The 22,379-nt window shown below is 50.7% G+C and overlaps 1 protein-coding gene across 1 annotated transcript in view; it reads right to left on the bottom strand.

The window, feature by feature from the left end:
• Wnt7a (Wnt family member 7A) overlaps nt 1–22,379 on the bottom strand; it is a 44,327-nt gene that overhangs the window by 11,455 nt on the left and 10,493 nt on the right. The window contains exon 3 of the mRNA XM_027428878.2: nt 16,000–16,271. Within this exon, the coding sequence (XP_027284679.1) occupies nt 16,000–16,271 (272 nt within the window). The remainder of the gene's footprint in view (nt 1–15,999; nt 16,272–22,379) is intronic.

Here is a 22,379-nt window from a genome sequence, read left to right as displayed (position 1 = left end):
CAGTTGTGGTCCCAAAGTCAATGTCCCAGGCTGTTTCCTGTGGCTATAACTGAATATTAGAGAGTAGGTCACTTCAAAAGAATACAGAATTATTCAGCTTAGTTTTGGAGACTGAAAGCCTAAACACATGGTGCTCACATCTGGGAGGACCTTGTGCTGTGTCACAAAATGGAAGAGGGTGTCACATGGAAGACAGAATAGTGTGGGAGCTCAGGTCTCTCCTCCTGTGCTTATAAAGCCACTAATGTCACTCGAAGACTTTGTCTACCCCTAATCACCTCCCAACGGCCTCACTCACCTCCATATCTCCATTTGGTTTTGGGGATTAAGTTTCCAGTGCCCAAACTTTTGAGACATACATTCCAGCCATAGCACCCAGCAGCAGGGGTACCTGGGGAGACTCCTGGAGATGTGGAGACTTGCACCCTGCCCAGGCCTGCCATCAGTCAGAGGGTGTTTCCACTCTCCAGGTGGTTTATGGGCATATGAAGTCTGAGGAGCTGTAGGATCCTGGGCTTTGGATTGGGTGTGGAGGGGGCAGCCTCAGACAGAGAGCAGGAGCCCGTGCTTGTAGATACACTTGATCTGAGGTAGCCTCCAAAGCCACCACTTGGCAAAAGGCATGCATGCTGTCAGAGGGAAGAGAAGCAGGGCACTGGACATCACCCCACATCAGTGGACACCGGTAACTTAGGGCAGGCTGAGAAATCTTATCTTACAGGACAAATAAAAAATGGATCGATGCACTTAAAATCCCAGACTCAACCCCACCCCCACATTCCGTTTCTTTTTCTCTCTGAAAACTTGGCCAACAGCATCCAGGGGCACTAAATATAGAAATGGCGAGGGAGTAAATCACTGAAGTGCCACATGTTGCCCAGGGCCGGTTTCACGGTTGGGCTGCAAACCATTGAGAACTGGGAGCTGTAATTAAAATGCTGATGGCCTCCTAACTGGGAACTTTTCCAGGGGAGAGGAGAGGGGCCTCTCTACAGCAAACCAGCCCAGATTCAGTGGTCTCCACTGGCTTCCAGGACAGCCAGACACAACTGCCCTTAAAAGTCTTCATGTCCAAGAGGCAAGCTATTCCTCTCCCAGGTGTGCCTACTCCAAGCAGACCCCCCACAAGTCCCCCAGTGCACCCCTGCTCCTACCTGTGACCTTGTCACCTCTATACTCACTGCTCACTTGGTGGGGCCACACTGGCCTCTAGGCTATCAAATTCTCTGCCTCAAGTGGTATTGCTCAGACAGCTCAGTTTCTGTTCACAGTTCACCTTCTCAGAGAGGTCTCTGCCACCTACCCCCAGTGACATCCCATTCCTGTCATCTCTACCCTCTTGCTCTGCTTTATTTTTCTGTCATGGCATTTATTACTCTTTGACAATGGTTCTCTCTCCATCTGACTATTTGTTGTCTGACTTCCCCCTGGAATGTCAGCTCTATAAAGGCAAGTGCCACACCTAATCCCAGAGCCTAACACAGTACCGGACACACAAATAGGTGCTTGCTGGTATTTGTTGCGTGAATGAATGTGTGGATTTGCAATCCCTTTTTTCAGCTGGTCTGGTGATCTCACTGGGAAAGTGTCCAACTTCCCAGCAATGAGCTCAGCTTTTTACTCATTCATTCAATCGACTAACTATCTGTACAAATAATTCTCCATCAATCCACCCATCCATGCATCCTGCCATCCTTTCTATCTCACTTGTCTATATTTCAAATATTCACATGTATACACATCCACATACCTATAATCTATCTATTCACCCTCATACCCATCCATCCATCCTCCATCTTTCCCACCCATCCATTCATATGTTTATCCATTCTATCTACCCACCCATCCACCCACCCACCCATCCACCCACCCATCCACCCATCCATCCACCCATCCATCCACCCACCCATTCACCCACCCACCCATCATCCACCCATCCATCCACCCACCCATCCATCCATCCACCATCCACCCACCCAACCATTCTATCCACCCACCCATCCATCCACCCATTCACCCACACATACACTCATCCATTCACCCATCCACCCACCCATCCATCCACCCACCCATCCATCTATCCACCCATCCACCCACTCATCCACACATCCACCATCCATCCATCCATCCACCACCCACCACCCACCCATCCATCCACCCATCCACTCATCCATCCACCCACCCACCCACCCATCCATCCATCCTTTCCAAATCCTTCTTTTCTATCTATATAGTAAAACATCTCTGTACCCTTCCTTTCACCTACCCTTCTATCTACCCACTCACTTATCTATCCACCCATCCCCCACCACCTACATATCTATCCATCTTTCCATTCACCTCCACAACCATCTATCCACACACTTAGGCAGCCACGCTACCACTCAGCCATCTGTTCATTGCAGCCAATCTCCACGCAGAGACCTACTCTTCTGGGTTCCCACAATGCCCTATGCTCCTCTGCATCAGATTCAGTTTCTGCTGTCAGGTCTCCATGCAATAATTGACTTTCTCCTTATATGGTCACAGTGTACACCCCTCAAACAGCAGCATGCATCACCTCTGATGCCCAAAACTGACACATTACAGGTGTCAGCACATGTTTACCCAATGGGGACATTTTCCTGTCCCTATCTTGACTCGTTTAATATTTCTTACTGGACTGTGAACTCACTGATGGAAGGCACCATTGTTTTAGTCATCTGTGTATATGTTCACCTGAACAATTTGTAGTGAACATGAAGTAGACGGGTATTTAACACATAAAGGAGTGAGCAGATACAGAGAGAAGTGAGTATAGTGAACACGGCTTCTGGCCCTGCACTTCCCTCCTACACATCCTGGCTCTTTATTTATTGACCTGTGATCTTGGGCAAGTCACTGATCCTGCACCTCAATTTCCATATTTCTAAAGAAAGATTGTGAGACTGGTCACCTCATGGGTTCTCATGAGCACTGTGTGAGATAACATTAGAATAATGCCGTCCATGATGACAGCCATATTGAAATAAACACTTTCCACTGGCCCAGGGGGACAAGACATGGAGGGGACAGACTCTTGAACATGGTGGGGAGGAATCTTTGGGCCTGAGCCCTCCCACAGGAGGCCTTCTACAACAAGCACGCTGACTTTTCCTAGTCACGTTGGGATCACTGGCAAACTCCCAATATTATGTCAGGTGGTTGAAAGTGCTATGTGGGAAAACAAAACACGGGCGGGAACAGGAAGTGGTGAGACAGATGGGGCAGTTTCCAGTGGGGTGGTCAGGAAAACCCTTCTTAGGTGATATTTGAGCAAGGACTTGAGGATGGGTGGTAGGGTGAGTGTTGGGGGTGCAAGGATCTAGAGAAATTGGCAAGTGCAAAGGGCCTGAGGCAGGGGAATACCCAGCATGTTTGAGACCAGTGAAAAGAGCAGCAGAGAAGGAGTAGAATAGGCAAAGGGAAAGCAGGACGTGGGGTCAGAACAGAGGAGGACCGAGATCAGGGAGGGTCTTGGTGGATATTTTGAAGATTTCAGGATCTACACTGAGATGGAAAGGAACAGGGTGAGGTTATGACAGAAGATAAAAGATTTGGAATGCAGCCCCAAGCCAGGGGCTGCCATACTGTGGCCAGGAATAGGTGCTGATGAACCAGAACACCAGGCAGGGGCAGATTCTGTTTGCAGGAGATTTGGACTCAGGGTCTGGTGCACAGGTGAATGCTGGGTAACTGTATTGGGGCAGAAGTAGGGCAGTAGGTGAAGTCCCACCTGTGGAGTGTGAAACGAAGCACATAGCCAGAGGCAAGGCCAAGGCTCTGTCCTTGGGTGGCACTGATGCTTCCTGAAGCAGGGCAAGGATATTCCAGGCCATCGGCCAGCCTGCAGCCAGAGGGCAGCTGCTGGATGCAGCAGGCAGGAGAGTGGACAGAAGGTCTAAGTGTAGACAAGGCTTTGTGGACAAGCTTGCAGGTCCTGGATAGGACAAGGACAGGACTGTTTCTGCTCGAGTACAACCTAGAGACCATCTCAGGGAATTCATAAAGTCACACAGTGACTTGGTCTCCTGTGGCCCTTCCTGTTCAGAAGTGACAAATCTCAATGGCTTCCAGACAGCTCCTTCTCCCCAGATCTTTCTGGCATGCTGTTTGGACAGAGCTTCTAAGAAGGTGGAGCACAGAGCTAGCAAGAACTTAAGGAATAGAATATAGATTCTAGCCAGGTGTGGTAGTGCAGATCTTTAATCCCACCACTCAGGAGATAGGGGCAGGTGGATCTGTGTGAGTTCAAGGCCAGCCAGGGCTACATAGTGAGACCCTTCCTCACCCTCAACCACACACCCCCTTAAACAAAACAAAAACAAACAAAAGTAGCACCTAGAACAGGACTCTGGCTTTCATGGTATTTCTGCAACCCCTGCTTCTAAGACAGGAGAGTGGACAGAAGGTCTAGGTGTAGAAAAGGCTTTGTGGACAAGCTTGCAGGTCCTGGACAGACCAGGTGCTCTCAGACCAGCTGCTCAGGGCTCCTAGAGTTCCAGAGTGGAAGACTGGCTTTCTAAGACTTTGCAGGCATTGAACTTGCACAGTGGATCCAAAACTTCTATTATTGGTGCTCCCACCCCCATGGGGAAGGGAAACTGAGCCTCAGAGACAGGCAACTGTTCAAGAGCACACAGCAAATAAGCAGCACAATCAGGGCTGGGGGGAAGCTTGTCCCACACCCAGGCCATTTCTATTGCCAGCACAGAACAAAGGCCCAACTGGAATTCTTGAGAGTTAGAGCAGGGTGTGGCCAGCACCCCCACCTGCCCAGAGGAGAACAGCTCCCTGCAGTGTAACCCTCCTGGTGCACAGAGGCCTACCATAGCTTCAGCTGCCATGCCTGCTTACAACAGGGCCCCGTAACACTGCTCACCTGCACGGAGCTGCAAGGCTTGGCCAGAAAAGGGTGTTGTAAATAGTGAAGGTCTTGCAGGAATAAGGTGTGTGCAGCTTGTTAGTCATGACTTCAGCATACCAGCCCTGCCATCTAAACATGAAGGCTAAAAAACAGGTATACAGAGGATGGGCAGAGTGTGGCTTGCCTGAGTGGGTGACAGGGCTACTCCAATCATCCCACTCTTTCAGTGCCTCAGTTTCCTCATGTGGCAGGAATAACAACAGACCCTCTCTTGTGAGGTGACAGTAGCTGTGAGACACATTTGGAATAGGACAAGCACACACATGGTATATATAGTCTTGAAGGGGCATATTGTTTAAACCCAGACAGCAGATGAGGCTGGCATCGCCTATAGCCTGTGCCCAGGTCTGGCTGTCCTGAAGACACTGGTTATCAGGAGACTGTCTCCCCTGCTCCTGTCAGTGGCCTGGTATACTCCTCCAGCTGCTGCCCGGACCTCCCTACCATCCACACAGTGGGCAGGTGACAAATCATCCCATGGGGAGCAGGGAGAGCCTTCCTGTGGCATGGCAGACACTCACACCCTGAGCTATCTCCCTTGGTTCAAATGCACACTACAGGGAAGTCTCCTTGGCTAGGCAGAAAGTCCTCTTCGGTATATTATCACACCTGGATTTTTCTGCAAAGAACACAGTGATTAGGAGAAGTGACAGCTGGACTTCTAGTAGCCAGGCCTACCTTCTCTGCAGGACCATGCCATGCCTCTCAGCCCTCTCAAATCCCCTTCTTCTGCCTGCTTCTTCACTTATTTGATAACATCCTGAGTTCTAGTCCCCTCCTGGGGACAAAGAAGACAGTTGTGCGTCCAGCGAGCACATTTTGACTTGGTCTCACTGTGGCATAACTGAGCCCCACCTTTGCCTCACTACACAGTCCCTCCCCTCCTCTGGTTACTTTCCAGTAAGCTTTTGCCAGGACCAGCCACATGGGGGATTCTTTCTAGGGGAAATCACATGGCTGGTCCTGGAGGCCAGAAAGGTGGGCAGCTATGGAGGATTTTCTAAGTTTCTCTGTTAATGCCCCATGCTCACAGGGGACTTCCTGTGTCACATGAGCCATATGTGGACACCAAGCACCAGAAACCCCGGGCCAAAGAGCTGAGTTCGTCGTACTCATTTGCGGTTTGTTCGAATAGTAACATGTGACTTCAGGAGACTGTTGAAGAGTGTGACCATTAACACTTTCAGTTCATTTGGTCATTTTGTTAGCATCAGTCTATGGGATAAACCCTAGTTTCACAGATTGAAAGAGTAGGCACAGAGAAGCAAAGTGAGAGCCTTAAGGATACACAGGTGTAGTAAGTAGCATCTCACCTTGCCACTGAATTTGTATTAGTGACCACAACCCTTTGAGCAGCAAAACCAGGTCCAGCCAAATGTACAGCAGCATACACTGTGGATAGGAATGAAATCAGCACTCCCAACCCCACAGCCCACACTAGCCCTTGGATTGTGCCATCCTAAGATAACAAGTGTATACCAGGCTGAGCTCTGGGAGATGCTGAACTGAAGCTCATGTTTCTCTCGTAAAACAAGAAGGACCCTGCAGGTGAGAGCTCAGGGCTCCAAGCCTGCCCTCTGCCCAGCACAAGCCCAGAGCTGTGATGGCCCAGAACTCTGCTTTAAAGGACATAAATGCAAAAAGCCTCTAAATCAGCTGTTTCCTCTGACCCCCAAGTATCCTCTTCTAGGCAGAAGACAATGTCGAGGGCCCCACAACCAGAGCAAGCAGTGCCTGAATGACCCTCAATCCCCACGTGATTACAGTGGGACCTTGGGGGCTGAGGACCAAAGCTTCTAAGTTGCTTCAGGAGGTTCCGGAATTTTGGGTAATATCGTGGAATCACTCATGGGATTGGGAGAGGACAGCCCCAGACACTGGTGAGTCTGGAGACAGCCTGAGCTCAGATGTCTAGGGTAACCTGAGTGCTTTGTAGCCTTGGACCACTTTAGCTCTCTTCACCTCCACTTTCCCAAGAGTAAAGCAGGGAAGGCAGACATGTGACCAGGCAGGAGGTTAGCAGTTGTGGGGATTAAGCTGAGATTGTACTGTTGGCACTGATATTAGACTTGCTTGTGTCCCTCAGCAGAGAACCTTGTGTCTACCTGTATCAAACCCCCTCAACGGAGCCTTGTGTCTTTGTCACCCGAGCTTGAACCTGCCATTTCCCACTCTGCTCCCTCCTGCGCATCCTGCCCTGATGAGGGCCTGGGGGACAGTGACAGCTCGCTAAAATCACCTTCTTCCTGGATGAGTAGCCCGAGTTCCTTTGGGACCACAGTGTCCAGCCATTCTCTGGGCTAAGCCTAGGTTGTCGTGTCTTCATGGGATTGAGTAGAGGAGGTCTTGGCAGTCCAGGGCAAAGTGACAGCTGGGAACCTACAGGCATCGCCAGTCTCTCTGGGAAGAGCTGCCCTATCAAGTCACTGATTGCAACTCCTCTCTTGTCTCATCTCTCTTTCCCTGATCACCGGTCATGGTTATCACTATGGCATCAATGGCAGGAGCTGACTAGGCCCAGCCCTGGCTATGTCATTGGATGAAGGGGAAAAACCCTAGCCTTCAGGAGCACCCTCCACCCTGACCAGGGCCAGTCCCCTTCTGACCTGTCCCTAGTGGCTTCTCTAGACCACTTCTAGCTCCCTCAGTATCAACAGACTGGGCTTTCATCTCCATCATGGTCACAGCCACTGTCACAGCTTCTCATCCAGTCTGTTCTTCCACAGGGCAGGGGAGCCTAAGCTAGGCCAATCCTGGCCTGCTTCTCCACCTGTGGGCTCTCTAAAGAAGCCTCTAGATCCAAAATAGGCCTACAGCTCCTTCTCCTGGACCAATTCCTTCTCAGAGGCTGCACTCCTTGTCTGGGCACTAGGGTTGGGCAGAGGAAGCAAACTCAGCCACCCTGAAAACCAAGCTAAAATGGGGATATTGTCACACAAGTCATACCTACAACATGAGAACCTGTAAGACATGACGCCAGTTCAGACCAGACACAGAAGAAAAACACCCCGATCTAGCTTAGGTGAAGGTCCCAGAAAAGTCAAACTTATGGAAGCAAAGAGGAAAATTATGTCATTAGGCTGGGACAGGAGGTGAGAAGTCTATGTTGTGGTTTGTAGCCTTGGTGGAGTGACTGGAGGCTTTGGGTTAGGGTGTCAGGGCTGAGGCTGAAGTTTCCAGATTGTTGAAATCAGAAAATCTGATGAAGGACCTGGCACAGGTGTGGGGATGGAGGTTCTGGTACAGGTATGATGTTGTCTCTGGTACAAGTGTGATGATTTCTCCTGTATAGGTGTGATGGGGGCTCTGGATGGAGGCTGTGCACAGACTCGATGATGTTTTATGATAGAAATGGACCTTGAGCTGTTTAATCATATATATATATATGTGTGTGTGTGTGTGTGTGTGTGTGTGTGTGTGTGTGTGTGTGTATTATATAAATAATATATAAATATATAACATATATAAACATGTATCATAGTTGAAGTGGTAAGCTTTATATCAGGTGTTTTAAAGAAGATTAAATTTCTAATTAATTTAAAAACATTAACTTGTTGGCTTAAAACAATCATTATAAAATGAAAGGGCTTAAATGCTTTTTTTTTTTTTTTGAGTCATGGCTTTACTGTATAGATCAGGCTGACCTCAAACTCACAATCAACTTGTCTAAACCCTGAGTCCTGGGCTTATAGGCACATGCCAGCACACCAGGAATTTAAGTGCAAAACTTTTAGAAATAAATCACCCATGGGCCCAGGGTAGCAAAGCTAACCTAGAAAGCACTTTCCTCCCACAAGTTCAAAGCCAGCTGAGCTACAGTGAGACTGTGTATGAAAACAAACAGCAGCAACAACAGGCCTACTTTTGCTCTGTGAAAGACCCTGTCCTAGAGATAAAAAGACAAGCTGTAGACTGGGAAAACTTGCCAACCATAGACCTGACAAAAGCACCTGAATAGATGAATTTAAAATGTCCAAAGCCAACAGTAAAAAAAGGAAAGAAAGAAAGAAAAAGCAAGCAGTCTAAAACATGAGCCAGAGGATGGACAGACACATTCCCACCGTGCCTTCTGGGGTATACCGACGGCAGAAACACACAAGGAGAGATGCTCACCTTATCAGCCACTGGAGGTGTGGCTAGAGCACCAGTGTGATATGGCACACACCCATCACAATGACAGAAATAAAAACCTGTGTTATCAGCAAGAGTGGAGAAGCTAGGTCACCCACAGATGGTTTATGGGAGTGGAAAATGGCAACGCCAATGCTGTAGTTGTTCCCTAGAAGGCCCATGCAGTAAAGGGCTGGTTCCCAATAGATAGGCAAGGTTCTAAGGGGTTCTCAAGTCATTGAAGGTGCCCTCAAAAGGGAAAGTGGGACATGATCTACCCCATTCCTGTCTGTCACCTTCCAGAAGTGTGCGGCTTTGCTCCATCATACGTCCTGTTGTGATGAGCTACTACAGACCCGAAGCAGCAGGACCAAACTGTTGTGGACTGGACCCCAAAACCACGTGCTAAGGCAACCCTTGCCCTTTATAGTTCAGTAGTCTTGGCATTTGCCTTGTAGTGAGGCGAAGCTAACATGCCTCTGTAGGATGCCTTGCTGTCTTATCACAAAGCTAAACTCTCAGTAGCAGTATGTTGGCACTCCTAGCATTTAGTACGCAGAACTAGACATTTAACATTCATAGAAATCTGTACACACACATTCACCACAGCTTTATTTACAACCACCCAAGCCTGCCAACAACCCAGATGTCCTTCAGCCAGGGAACAGCTAAACCAAGTGTGCTGCCTCTGAGCCATGACTGTCACGTGGCTGCTGAGAGGCAAGAACTATTGTTGCACACAGCAACTTGAATGAGTCTAGGCGATTACCTCGAGCAAGAAGGGATTCTATAGGATGCACATTTCACCTCCCCTTCTATACAACCTTCTAACACCACAAAATTATAAGCATAGGGAGTGGATAGTGGTGTGTGGTGACTGGAGGTCCTGAGGGAGGTAAGTTGGCACACAGTCCTCATGCTCTGTGTCTCTATGGTATCAATGCCATCGTCCTGGGGTGACAGTGTCCTACAGTTCCATAGACTGTCACTATAGGGAGCTGAATAATGGGTCCTTAGAATCTCTGTGTTCTTTCAATTTCATGTGAGTCCATAGTTACCACAGCATGGGTACACAAAATAGTTAAATATGAATATGACATAAACAAAGAAGACATCTAATTGTGTGTCTCATAAAACATTTGGGACACACATAAATAAAACTGATTTCTTACTTATCTTGAATCCAAATTTTACTGGGAATCTCAAATTATATCTGCCATCCTACTCCCAAGACACTTCCAGGAAAGAGTAGACACTTGTCATTCATCCCTGCACTCTATAAAGCTTTCTTGAACCCTACTGTGTGCCAGGCACCATTCCAGGCACAGAAGATTCAGCTGTCCTGACCCTCATGATGCTGACCTTGTAGTGGGAGGTGATGGACAATAAAGACATGAAGGGCTGTGCAAAGAGAATAAGTCAAATGGTGGGTTGCCTTAGAAAAATAAAAGCAGGGGACTGTTACAAAAAGAAATTCTGTTTCAAACCCACCCTCCCCACACACACACAAAATAAAGTTCAAGGCCAACTTGGACTATATAGCAAGAGCATGTCTTAAAAGAAAGGAAGGAAGGAAGGAAGGAAGGAAGGAAGGAAGGAAGGAAGGAGAGTGGTATGCTGAGACTAGGTGGACACTGGGGAGAGAAGACTTCCTGAGAAGGGGCTGAACTTCACCCTGATGGGCAGCATGTCCAAAAGCCTGGGTGGGAGCAAGGTGGTCAGGCCAGGATTTCAGGACTAGAGGCTAGTGAGTATAGGAGGGCAAGGGCAAGGTCCCCCTGAGCTTTGAGTCTCCTTCTACCCCACATCAGACCTGGAAAAGCCTCTGAGACTCAAGGCCACCATCATCCAGATCCCTTGAGCCCAGGATGTGGCTTCCCTGCATTTTAAAGGTGAGGTGTCACATCTGCCCTAAATGTGGGGCAGGACTTGTGAGCACAGTAGCCTGAGGACTGTTAGCAGGCTTCTGGGGAGGTGGGGCCTGGCCTCTTGGGGGCCCTTGACATGCCACACTGTCCACTCTCTCTGGTCAAGTATGTAAGTGGCTTCCAGCAGCAACAAAGTGGAGAAAGTCTTATCTGGGCCTCACCCTCACCGCCAGGGGCTGGGTCCCTGTTGTCCCCTGATACACTGGCCTCCCTGCAGCCATGCCCAGAGTAGAAAGCCAGCCCCCAGGAGCACCCAGACCAGACAGGGCAGGGCAGGAAGGGACAAGACCAACACCCCTTGTGAGCAAGAGGTGACTCCATACTCAGGTGGAATTCCATCCCCCTTAGCTCACCTCCCTGGAGCAAGGCACATTCCAGCAGGGCTGGCCTGTCCCAGTTGGGGGCCCTGTCCTCAGGCTGCCGGTCCTGGTCTCAACCTTCACTGCAGACAGGGGCTGACAGCCCAACCTTCCCCAGGACCCTCTAGAGCTCCCCAGCACACTTCACCCTGAGGGCACATCAAATCCTCCACAGCCGGTAGGAGATACAACCTCATGGTGGGGACGTGGAGATACTGTTGCCAGGCCAAGAAACAGCAGAAACCACTGTAACCTGTAGACTGGGGGTGGAGAGGACTCTTCCCATGCAGTCCAGTGGGGTCCCAGGTTGTCCCTGTTCTGGTCACTTCCCTGCCAGCAACTCCCCTCCCCAGAGCCTTCCTGGCTCTGTTGCATTCCTTCCCTGGCTGCACTCCTCAGAGGCCTGGTGTCCTTAGCAGTTCTTGCTGTTCCCTCCCTCTGGTGATTCCTGGGCCTGCTCCACATAGGAGTTCTCCAACGCTATAGTCAGGTGCCAGAACCCCAGGTGTCACCACCTCTCTCCTGTGCTCTCTAAACTGTCTCCTCTGCCTAACCCTATGAGGGGCACACCCCCAAACACTGCCCAAAGGCTGCTTATTATACCTCCCTAACTCCTGGGTGTCGGCACCTGCTACCTCTAGGGCCTTTCGCTCCTCTCCATTCCATGCCAGGAAAGGACAGGAACCCACCCCCATCACACTGCTTCTGGCTACTTATGACATGTGAGGCTTGTATTTAAGTCCAGCCTCCTGGGCAACCTCTCTACCAGTTACCCGGCCTCATACCATGGGGCCCCTACTGCTCTTTTAAGATTTAACAACTCCCATATATATATATGGTGCTGGGGTTTAAGTGGAGGGCATTCTGAATGCAGGCACTCCACCACTGAGTCCCATGCCTGCTTATGCTAACTAACTGCCCTCTTCCTGGAATCCTGCTTTCTTCTCTCAGCTGCTGCTGTGTCTCTCTCCTATGATGTTCAGCCATGACTCAAAGATTTGGCCCCTTTATCTGACTCACACTAACCTGAGTATCTTGAGGACATGGACCATGGAGTGATTAATTCCTCTCACTGACACCCAAGGGACAGAAAAGAGATAATTCAAGGACACAGAGATTGCCGTGAGGACTTCAGGATCATTCTCCATGTGTCTCTCTCCCCCCAGCATCTGGTGATTCTACCACCAGCCAGAATGAGTGAGCCTGGTACCTTACCAGCCTGAGCAGAGTAGCATGTGATGTCAGTCTAGAAATAATGTGGCCCTATAAGGCTAACAGGAAAGACTTCAGTTCCCAGCCACCCTCTCCAGAGGCATCTACAGTCTCCGACCTGCCTTCTTATGACTACCCCTGCCATGGCAGAGACTGAAGCACATTGACCTAACATGCCCTGACCCCATGGCCTGGTTCTGGAGACTGCTGACAGCAAAAGCCTCACACTGGTCCTCCTCCTTTGCAGGGTACACAGTAGGTGCTCCTGTAGCAATGGCCCCTCAGGAGCCTGCAGGAGGCATGCATGGCCTTTGTCCTGGCTCTCCTGCCCCCACCCCTTTTCTCTCACACCAGCTACCGACAAGCTCCAGAGCCTGTGACCAGGTTAAGTCTTGTCTCTGTGAGACAGCAAGTGATCAACAAGACCACGATCCTTCCCAAGCCTCTCAACCCATCTCACCCAACTGCTGTGGGCCTTTCCCATACAGCCTGGTGTATGCTGGGGAGTCCTGGAGAATCCTGTGTCTTACAATTAGTAATATCCTCTGGGACCCAGACATAGGCCAGGGCCTTCAGCTAACCCTCATACTCAGGAGAGCACATGGTCCCTAGATGAACTGTTTTTTTGTTTTGTTTTGTTTTGTGGGAAAACACCCAAGGGTCCTGTGGTGGTTTGAATCAGAGTGGCCTCAGAGGCTCACATATTTGAATGCTTAGTCACCAGGAAATAGCACTATTTGAAAGGATTAGAAGGATTAGGAGGCGTGGCCTTGTTGGAGGAAATGTGTCACTGGGATTTGAGGTTTCAAAAGCCTATGCCAGGCCCAATCTCTCTCTCTCTCTCTCTCTCTCTCTCTCTCTCTCTCTCTCTCTCTCTCTCTCTCTCTCCCCACCTCTCTAATGATAATGGACTAACTCTGAAGCTGTAAACAAGCTCCCAATCCCCCAATTAAATGCTTTCTTTCATAAGAGTTGTCTTAGTCATGGTGTCTCTTCACAGCAATAGAACACTAAGACAGGTCCTCACCAGCAAGTGGGTGAAATCCCTCCTTCTGTGCTCCCCACACCTCAGGCAGGCCCAGCCTGTGCTCCATCCGTACCAAATGTCTACTTGGACCTTGCTGTCTCCACAGCCTGTTTCCATGACTTCTGCTCCCCTCTGCTCTGCAGCCAAAGTGCCTCTACCTAGGTGCCACAGGACCTAATCAATGTGTCCATGTGCTGCATGTCTGTCTCAGGGTCTGGGGTGCAGCGATAAGGGACACCCCAAGGCTGTCCTGAGTGAGAAAGCTATGGACCAAAGCTGCATCCCAGAAGAGGCGAGGAAGGAATGAGAAGGAAGGTCCCCTAGAGGGCATATCATGGCTAATATTTGGACAAGAAGCCACATCAGGACATCCCATCAGATTTGGGGGCCCCCAAGAATGCACAGACCAGCCAGATTCCACTCTTCTATAGGTCCCACCTTCTGGCCATTTACCTCTTTCCTCTGCTCAGCTAAGCTCAGCTGTCTTTTGGGGCCATCTCTTCCAGAAAGCTCACTGAAGTTTCCCTGTGACCATGCAGTGCCCACAGGCCCGGCATAACTGAAAAGTGGACACAAGCCTTGTGCCTAGAACCAACCATGCAACTTATGAGGCCCTCTTACCAGAGTTGCTAGCCTGGTTCACTGTGATCCTTGGGCTAGCCTCATGCCTTGCCTCAACATAGGCCAAGCAGACATCTGGGGTGAAGAAACTGGAGACAAAGGAGGGAAGTCACTGCCTCCTGTCTGCCTCAGGGAGTGAGAGCTTCAGGAAGGGGGCAGTACCTATGACCTCCAATCTCCTCTGGGACTTTGCTGCAGTGAAAAGGAAGGAACGGCTGAGACCCCCACAGAATGACCCATCTGGACAGATGGTCCCTGGGCCACCTGATTTACCTGGATATCATCCTGGGGAAGACCGGGTCTCTCTTACTTATCCAGGCTGTGACACAGCACATGACCAGAGGGACACCAGAAAGGGGGTAATCCCTCTTATCCTTCTGGATGCAGGCCTGTTTATGTCCTCATACTCCTCACGGGTTCTCTCTGCACATGTGTGTAACATGGACTCATGCCTACCCTCACGCTGAGGACTGTGGGTCAGATCTTAGTGGGACGCCCTCCCTCCTCACCTCAGTCCTGGCAGGGCAGCAATGAATGACAGAGCCTGGCTGAGCAAAGGTGACCCAGGCACCGTCTCAGCCACTACAGCCAGCCATGTATACATCTGTGCAGAGAATGTAAACACTGTGGCCAGACATGCCTGGCTCCAGTGCTAGGGGACCTTTAGCATATGACTTCCTGCCTGTGCCTCAGTTTCTTCACCAGTAAAAGTGTGGTACAAATGACACAACCTCCTGGAGACACTGTGAGCTGAAACATCCAGGCCAGAAGATGGCCCAGGGGTACCTGCTCCACCAGAACGAGACACTGCTTTGCCATTGTCACCTAGGCCAAACAACAGACTCTTGTGTCTGAGCCCTTTTGGGAACTGTCTTCCTTCTTTGCTTTTCCCATTTTAAGACCAGTTCTGAAGATGACGTGGTGACACCGAAAATCAGAGACTTACACTCAGGGACTGGCTGTCCTGCTCCCAGAGCCCACCCAGTTGTGATGAGCTCGTCAGGCCTGAGGATGGCCCCCTACCACCCCACTTCACCACGGCTTTGTGTCTGTGTCAACCCTTCTACCCTGCCTCACAAATAACTCATGGAGCAGAGCCCAAAGCCCCAACCATTCCTAATCCTCCACAGGCCTTCAGGAGCCCACCCCAGCCTCAGGCCTCAACCAGGCACACTGCCCTCTCAGGTAGAACTGACCCGGGTGTCCCTCAGTGCCTGGTCAGGCTGCTGCTGATGTGTGAATACTTCTGGAATAGGGTTCCCAGCCTGTATTGGTGCCTTTGTGCTTTTCAATGGCCATGCTCGTCCTTACATTGGCAGGACCTGCCTCTCTCTACTACATCCAGCTCATGGCTCCTTGCTTTGTCCTCAGGTCCTTCTGTCCCATCTGCTTCTCCTCATGGACTGGGCATCTAGCACCCTACCCTTCCCAGACAGTCTGCTGAACAGGGAGAAATCCTGCCCTACTCTTCAAGGACTGACTTAGATCTCAGTTTAGGAGACAGGAAATGTGTAGCTGTTCTACGTGGACGCCTCCGGCCACTGCCTCAGTCCTTCCCCAGTCAGTTTGTACAGCTGACTGTGGAGCCCTGGAGAACTCACAAGCCTCCCCTTTCCCTCCCTGCCAGGAAGCACCCATTTTGTTTCTGTGTGACATTCAGTATTCAGCCAATAAGCTTCACGCCATACACTCGTGACACCAGAGTGGAGCAGAAGGAAGCTAGGCGCAGAGCTGGGCTTTCCCAGACGCCACCCCTGTCACCAAGGACCTCACTGCAGTGTCCTCCCTGCTGCCTACCTTCCGGCCTGCCTCGTTATTGTGTAAGTTCATGAGGGTACGGGCATTCTGCTTGATCTCCCGGGCATCCACGAAGACCTTGGCGAAGCCGATGCCGTAGCGGATGTCGGCAGAGCAGCCACCCCACTTCCAGCCCTCGTCCCGGTGGTACTGGCCTTGCTTCTCCTTGTCGCAGCCACAGTCGCTCAGGTTGCCCTGGGTGCAGGCAGCTGTGATGGCATGGGCCACACCCGCAGCAATAATTGCATAGGTGAAGGCAGCCTCCCGGCTCCCTGGGGGCAGAAGAGCGGAGAGAGCTTTGTAAAAAGCTGATCTGGGAGGTGCTCCAGTAGGGGCATCTAGGGAGAGGGTGGGATCTGGCCCTGGAGAGAAGCTGAGCACAGTGCAGACATCAACCAAATGTCTGATGCTGACTACGCAGAGAGCTCCTTAGGGTGGTGACAATGTCTGGGACCCCAGTCAAGTCCACACTCATTCTCCAACAATCCCTGACCCCTCAGGAAAGCTGAATCGGGGCACGCATATGTGTGTGTGGGGGGGTGTCTCCTATCCAATTTCTACCTACTACCTTTCCCATCACACTTGACAGGATCATGTCACCTGTACATATGTTCACGTCATGGAAAAGCGACATTTATGGAACACTGTGGAATGCATAGGCTGAAGGCTGAACCTTGGGGCCATTAATCCCTGCCTCTGGGACTTGACCACTAATCACCCTGTGCCTTGGTCTCTTCAGCTGTGGCAGCAGCTAGAAACATTAAGGGCTCATCTTCAAAGCTATAGCCAGTGATCAGCAAGAGGCACATATAGAAACAGTATTGTTGACTCTTGGTCACTGATACTACTGTGTGACACACTGTTTCGTATATCTTCCCTCTGCCCTCCACATGGCCCCCTTGTTCCACCATAAAGGGGTAGAGAGGTCTGAACATCAAGATTCAGCCAACAGAAATGCTGAGTGGGTGCAAGTGTCACGTCGCCACCTAGCCACTTAGCCTCTCCGGGCCTCAGTCTCCCCTTTGCCAAATAGGTTCAAGAGACGGCAGGGTGAAGGAGACAGAACTTGCCCATAGTGGTCCCTGAATGAGCACTGGGCCCCACAGCTCTTACAGCTGGGGGGGGCTGAGGAAGAAGCTGGAGCAGGTGCATGAGCAAGAGAACACACCTCAGAAGAACTTGTTCTGGGAGCTGGGGCAGAGATGACATGGGGCTGCTGGGGAGACTGAGAAGCTGGTGAGAAACCTGTAAGCAACCTAGACCCTTTGCCCTAGCATCTTGGCCTCCACCTGGGCTTTCCTGGAGCCTGTTTCACTCACCACTTGCCCACTCATCCCCACAGCTTCTCTGGCAGCCTGCTTGGCTGGACAGGGCCAGTATTGCTCTTGCTTTCACGAAACCCACCCAAGCATCCCTGTGGAGATTGGTTTGTGTCTGGTTCACATCTGACACTTACTGACTGCTGTGGGATAGCCCCTCTTCTCCAAGACCCAGGTCTCTTCAACTGCGAGCCTAGGATAATGCCAATGCCTAGCCAGGAGGGGAATGTGAGGGTCATGTAAAATGCTTAGCCCAAAGCCTGGCTAAACGTCAAAACTGGGGTCCTCAGAGCACAGCCCCTGTTCTTCTTCAAAATGGCAGCTCAACAAGACACTTCAAGCAGTTGCTGAGTTCTCCAAGACCACTGAGTGGTAAGGAGGAAGCCTCTCCCCTGCAACCGGGACACCAGTTCACTCCAGAAGACAGACACACACACAAGAAACAAAACTCTAGGAGAGGCAATGGCATCGAAATCAACCCCTCCAGGGCTTTGGAGAAAAAGACAGTCAGAGGCAACTGTATTCTGCTGCTTTCTAGCTGTGTGACCGGTGAGGCAGCTGTCTCTCTGTGCCCAATTCTTCCACTGTTAAAGGGGAAGTAACAGCACTTGCTTTCCTATGGAGGTTGTGGGGAACAGAAAACAATCCCGATGTTTAAGTGGAGGAAGCATCTTGAACACTAGTCATTACAGCATTCATGAAGGACAGAGAAGCCAGAGCCAGGAAAGCAGTCTGACTCATCCGGGGCACCCAGAGCATAGCTGCATACCTGCTCTGGCTACCTCATAGGAACGAACACTGTCCTGGGATAAAATGACTTCAGAACACGGGGTGGTCACACTCCAGCAGGTGGAAGGAACTATGTTCCTTAACCAGACCAAAAGTGCAATCTGCAAAGTGAGGGGAGACCAAGAACCTCACCTCTCAGCCTCACCCTTCTTAGGCTTCTTCCTGTGCAGTGGGACCCTGACAGACCTACACTTTTTGTGGTAACTTTGGGTGGCTGCCTGCCACTCACTCTATATCTCTTGAGTCTCCTGAGCCGCAGAGTGATAAAGGTGATGACAGACAGTGAGCTACTGAAGACAATGGCTACAGAGATGGCCATGGCCTCTGTTCACACATTCTCTGAGGTGAGAGAAGGGCAGCTATGCTTCTAGTCCAAGGTGTACCTGACCATCACGGAGTCTGGTCCTGGACTATGCATGGCCTTAACCTCCCCGACAAGCTGGTCTTCAACACCCACTGCTCTGAGAAGCAAGAAGGGGCAGCTATCCTTGCACAGCACCAGTGTTCCCAGGACCAGGTGCTCTCTGTACCCATGCCCAGATCAGTTCCCAGCACTCACAACCATCCCTAACTCCAGGTTCAAGGGATCTAGTGACTTCTGTAGGAACCAAGCATGCACATGGTACACATACACACATGCAGGCAAAACACTCATACACATAAAATAAAGTAAAATAAACAAATAAATGGCCCATCAAGTGAGCTAGTGACAGCACCACTTTGTAGATGAAGAGACTGAGGCTCAGGAATGTCTGACCATTCAGGGGTGGAGCCCGTGGCAAACAGACTGTAAGCCTCTCAGACAATCCTGTCTACCACAACCAAGGAGCCAGCATAGTCATCCCCAGGTTCTGCAGACTCACAGGGACAAGGGCAGGCAATGAGTAATATTTGTTATACACCTACTAGGTGCCAGCTCTCTGGGGTATATTTTGCAACATCCCCCAATGTAAGACAACACCCAATTTTACTGGTAAAGAAAAGGAGGCTTTGAGAAGAAAAGCAATTGGATAAAGTTTCCTGCCTAGACTAGGGCCAGAACTGGGAGTCAAGGCATTTGTTGGGTAGCATTGTTTCTCAGCCCTGTCTTGCCAACAACCTGCCTTGTCACTGAATCTGAAAGCCATGGCTAGAAAGGGAGGTATCATCTCTTCCCAGAATGCATTACTTCTTCAAGAGATGACATCTGGTTATCAGTTCATACTTGTCAATGAGTAATTGGGCAGGCCCTGGTGCCCTGGGAAGGAAATGAAGTGACGGGAAGGGTCCTACATCCCCTGGTCACCCAACTGCTCTCCCTTCCCAAGCCTCCCTCCCTGGACTGAGGCTGAAGGGCTGAGGCCCAGAGAAAGGTACTGATGTTACAGGCACAGGTACAGCCAGAGGCAAATTGAGAGGCCACATAGTGTCCCAATTTGACCCAGGCCATTCCTGAATCCTGATGGCCCACTCTCTCCCCAGCATGGCCTGGAGAAGCCTTCACTGGGACACTAACTGAGCACATCTTGTGGCACTTGCAGGTGTGTCTGCAGAAGTTCTGAGTGGCTCCCGTCAGCTCCCACGGCAATGGTGGGAGGCACTGCCTTCATACAGAGTGTGCCAAGTCTTCAGAAATGGGCTACTGGCTGTGTCCTGAACACCTTGCTGAGATTGACAAATCAAGGCAACCAACCTGTGAGGGGCAGGCTGAGCTTGACCACCTCTTCACAGAGGCCCAGACACCAGATCTGACCTGATGGTGGACTCCAGAATATGACCCACTGTCTGGCATCTCATGGCTCTTATCTAACCCACCTCTCCACCAGATCTGCTACGTGATTTGTGAGTAGATGCCAGCTTGACTGAAGCTGGCAGTGCCCATATGGTGATGAGGAGTCTACTCTGAATTACCAGAGGCATATAAATCTTGGCCTCTTTCACCTAGGCTAAGCATGTGCCCAGCCCCTGCTCTCAGCAAACACTTCCTGAGCACCTACTGTGTGCTAGTAGGCACAGTGCTGCAGGCTGGATGAGATAAGGGATTCAGGTGTGGCACTGCTTTTGCAGGGAAACAGATGTTAGCTGAAGACTCTGAAGAAACAGCACAACACAGTGGTGGAAGCTGAGGTGTCAGGGTTTGAGGGTCTGTGGGGAGGGGAGTCTCAAGAACAGAGGTAGCCAGACCAATGTCCATGGCTGGTGTGGGCCAGGTAATCCAGGGGCATTGATGAGGAGAAGGGGAATTGAGTAGGATTCTGGATTCCAGATCTGAGTCCCAGGATCCTGTCTTGGGCAGAGCTGCCTCCTGTCCCTAGAATCAAAGAACATATTCCCAGAGCCATAGACAGAAGGATGGCCTGTCTGCATTCACCAGAGACTCCAGAGACTAGACTAGAACCAGTCCCCAGGCCCCCAGTGAGAAATTCCCTCCCTCCCCTCCACCTTAACCTCAACTCTCAGCAGCCTCCTCTCAGGGGTTTCTACACAGAAGCCCAGGGAACCAACCCCAGGTGTCTTCAGCTCAGTCTACATGACAGGGCACTTGCCATCTAGTCCCCACTATGCCTCACTCAGGGGGGTGACTCTGAGCCAACACTCTGAGTCCCTGAGCCTCACCCTTCCCATCTACGAACTGAGAACCCAGGAGGTCACTGCCAGGCTGCCCTGAAGACAAGTGAGATTTCCCAGGAGCTTCTAGGGGACTCTCAACAAGGGGGAGGGGGTAAGTGTTAGTGCTGAGGTGAAGCCAAAGCCTGGTTGACGCCCTCTGTGTTCAGCTCCATAGCAGTCCCATGGGGACAGAGGAAATGAGCCCTTGTCCAAGCTGGCCCCAAAGATTCCATCCTCCTCCGCCCTTTGCGAATGCTGCCCGTGGTTTGCACCGGAATATTATCTGGGTGTATTTACGGTATCTGACTGGAAACCACAGAGTGCATTGTAGTTTTTTTTTTTTTCTTTTGCTATTTAAAGCCAATGGGTCAGAGAGTGAGCGGTCTACAGTGACACCAGCAGAAATGTGCAGCGATTGGGAAAACAGATGGAAAAAGGTTGCTCTCACCAAGCTGGTGGTGTGGCAGCTGCTCACAGGTCAGCACTCTGCCACACTAGAGTTAGGAGGCGCTCTGTGCATAACTAGGAGATTTAAGGGTTAGGAATTGTATGTGGCAGGGGGTTGACAGATGAAGACAGGACACAGAAATGGGTAAGGGCATGTCCCATTCACCCTGCTCTAACTGCTGTCCTGCCTCAGCTCTGTCTGTGGGTCCCTCTTCCCACAGAGCCAAACCACAGCACACTGCTAACTGTCCCTCAGTGGTCACCATCCATTTGCTTTGACTTCCCCACGCTTAGAAATGCCCTTTCTGCTGCTCTGCGAGGAGGCATCGTGGATGCACCCAGGTGGCTTCAAAGCAGGCCCCGGAGGCCAGTGAACCTGGGTTCACAGCCTGGCCCTGATTCCCTGCTTCCCAGCATGACAAGATGCTGGGCAAGTTAGCCATGCCTCTTGGGCCTCGGGGTCTTCATTTCTAAGCTAGGAATCATGAACAATCTTTCTGGAGAGGTTGTTAGGAGCCCTGACCCACACCTGGGAGGGATCTATAAATAGCAGTTCAAAGCAGAGGCGCTGTTGGCTAGCTTGGTATCTACTATGATGTGGCTGCGAATGTCTCCTCTTCTGAGGCCTTTCCTGGTGTCTCTGCCCTCCATTTGTGGCCAGCACCTTATCCATCTGCATTTTGTACTGCCTTGAGTTTTCCTTCTCTCCCCCATGATGTTGTGGGGACCTAGGTTATTGACCTGTGAAGTCTCTGGGTTGAATGAATGACCGTGTGAAAAGTGTGTGCACGTGCATGTGCGAGTGTGTGTGTGTGTGTGTGTGTGTGTGTGTGTGTGTGTGTGTGTGTGTGCGCGCGCGCATTGGACTGTCTACCATGGGGAAGCTGGAAAGACCATGTAACAAAAAGCTCATCTCAAAGAATAGTGTCAGGAGAGCGAAAATCCAGGATGAACTGAGGCTTGCAAAAAAAAAAAAATGCAAACGAGACAAAAAGCCCTTTGTTGGCTGTGTTCTAAGCGAGAATGGGGAAAGAAAAGAGCTTTTGCTTGGGCAAGATGGTGCATTGTTAAGAAAGGCAGAGGGAAAGTGGAGCTGGCCGCCCCTCTCTCTATCTCTCTCCCTGGAAAAGACTTCCCATCCATCCTGCCAAGCAGCCAAACACTGCTTCGCTTTTACAGGCTGTGGGTAAAAAGACAGAGCATTCTGGGGACTTGTAGGGGTTCTCATGCAAGGGA

The sequence above is a fragment of the Cricetulus griseus genome, chromosome 8, assembly GCF_003668045.3.
Source record: "Cricetulus griseus strain 17A/GY chromosome 8, alternate assembly CriGri-PICRH-1.0, whole genome shotgun sequence".
Taxonomy (NCBI): Eukaryota; Metazoa; Chordata; class Mammalia; order Rodentia; family Cricetidae; genus Cricetulus; species Cricetulus griseus.
This window is presented reverse-complemented; position numbering and strand designations above follow the sequence as displayed.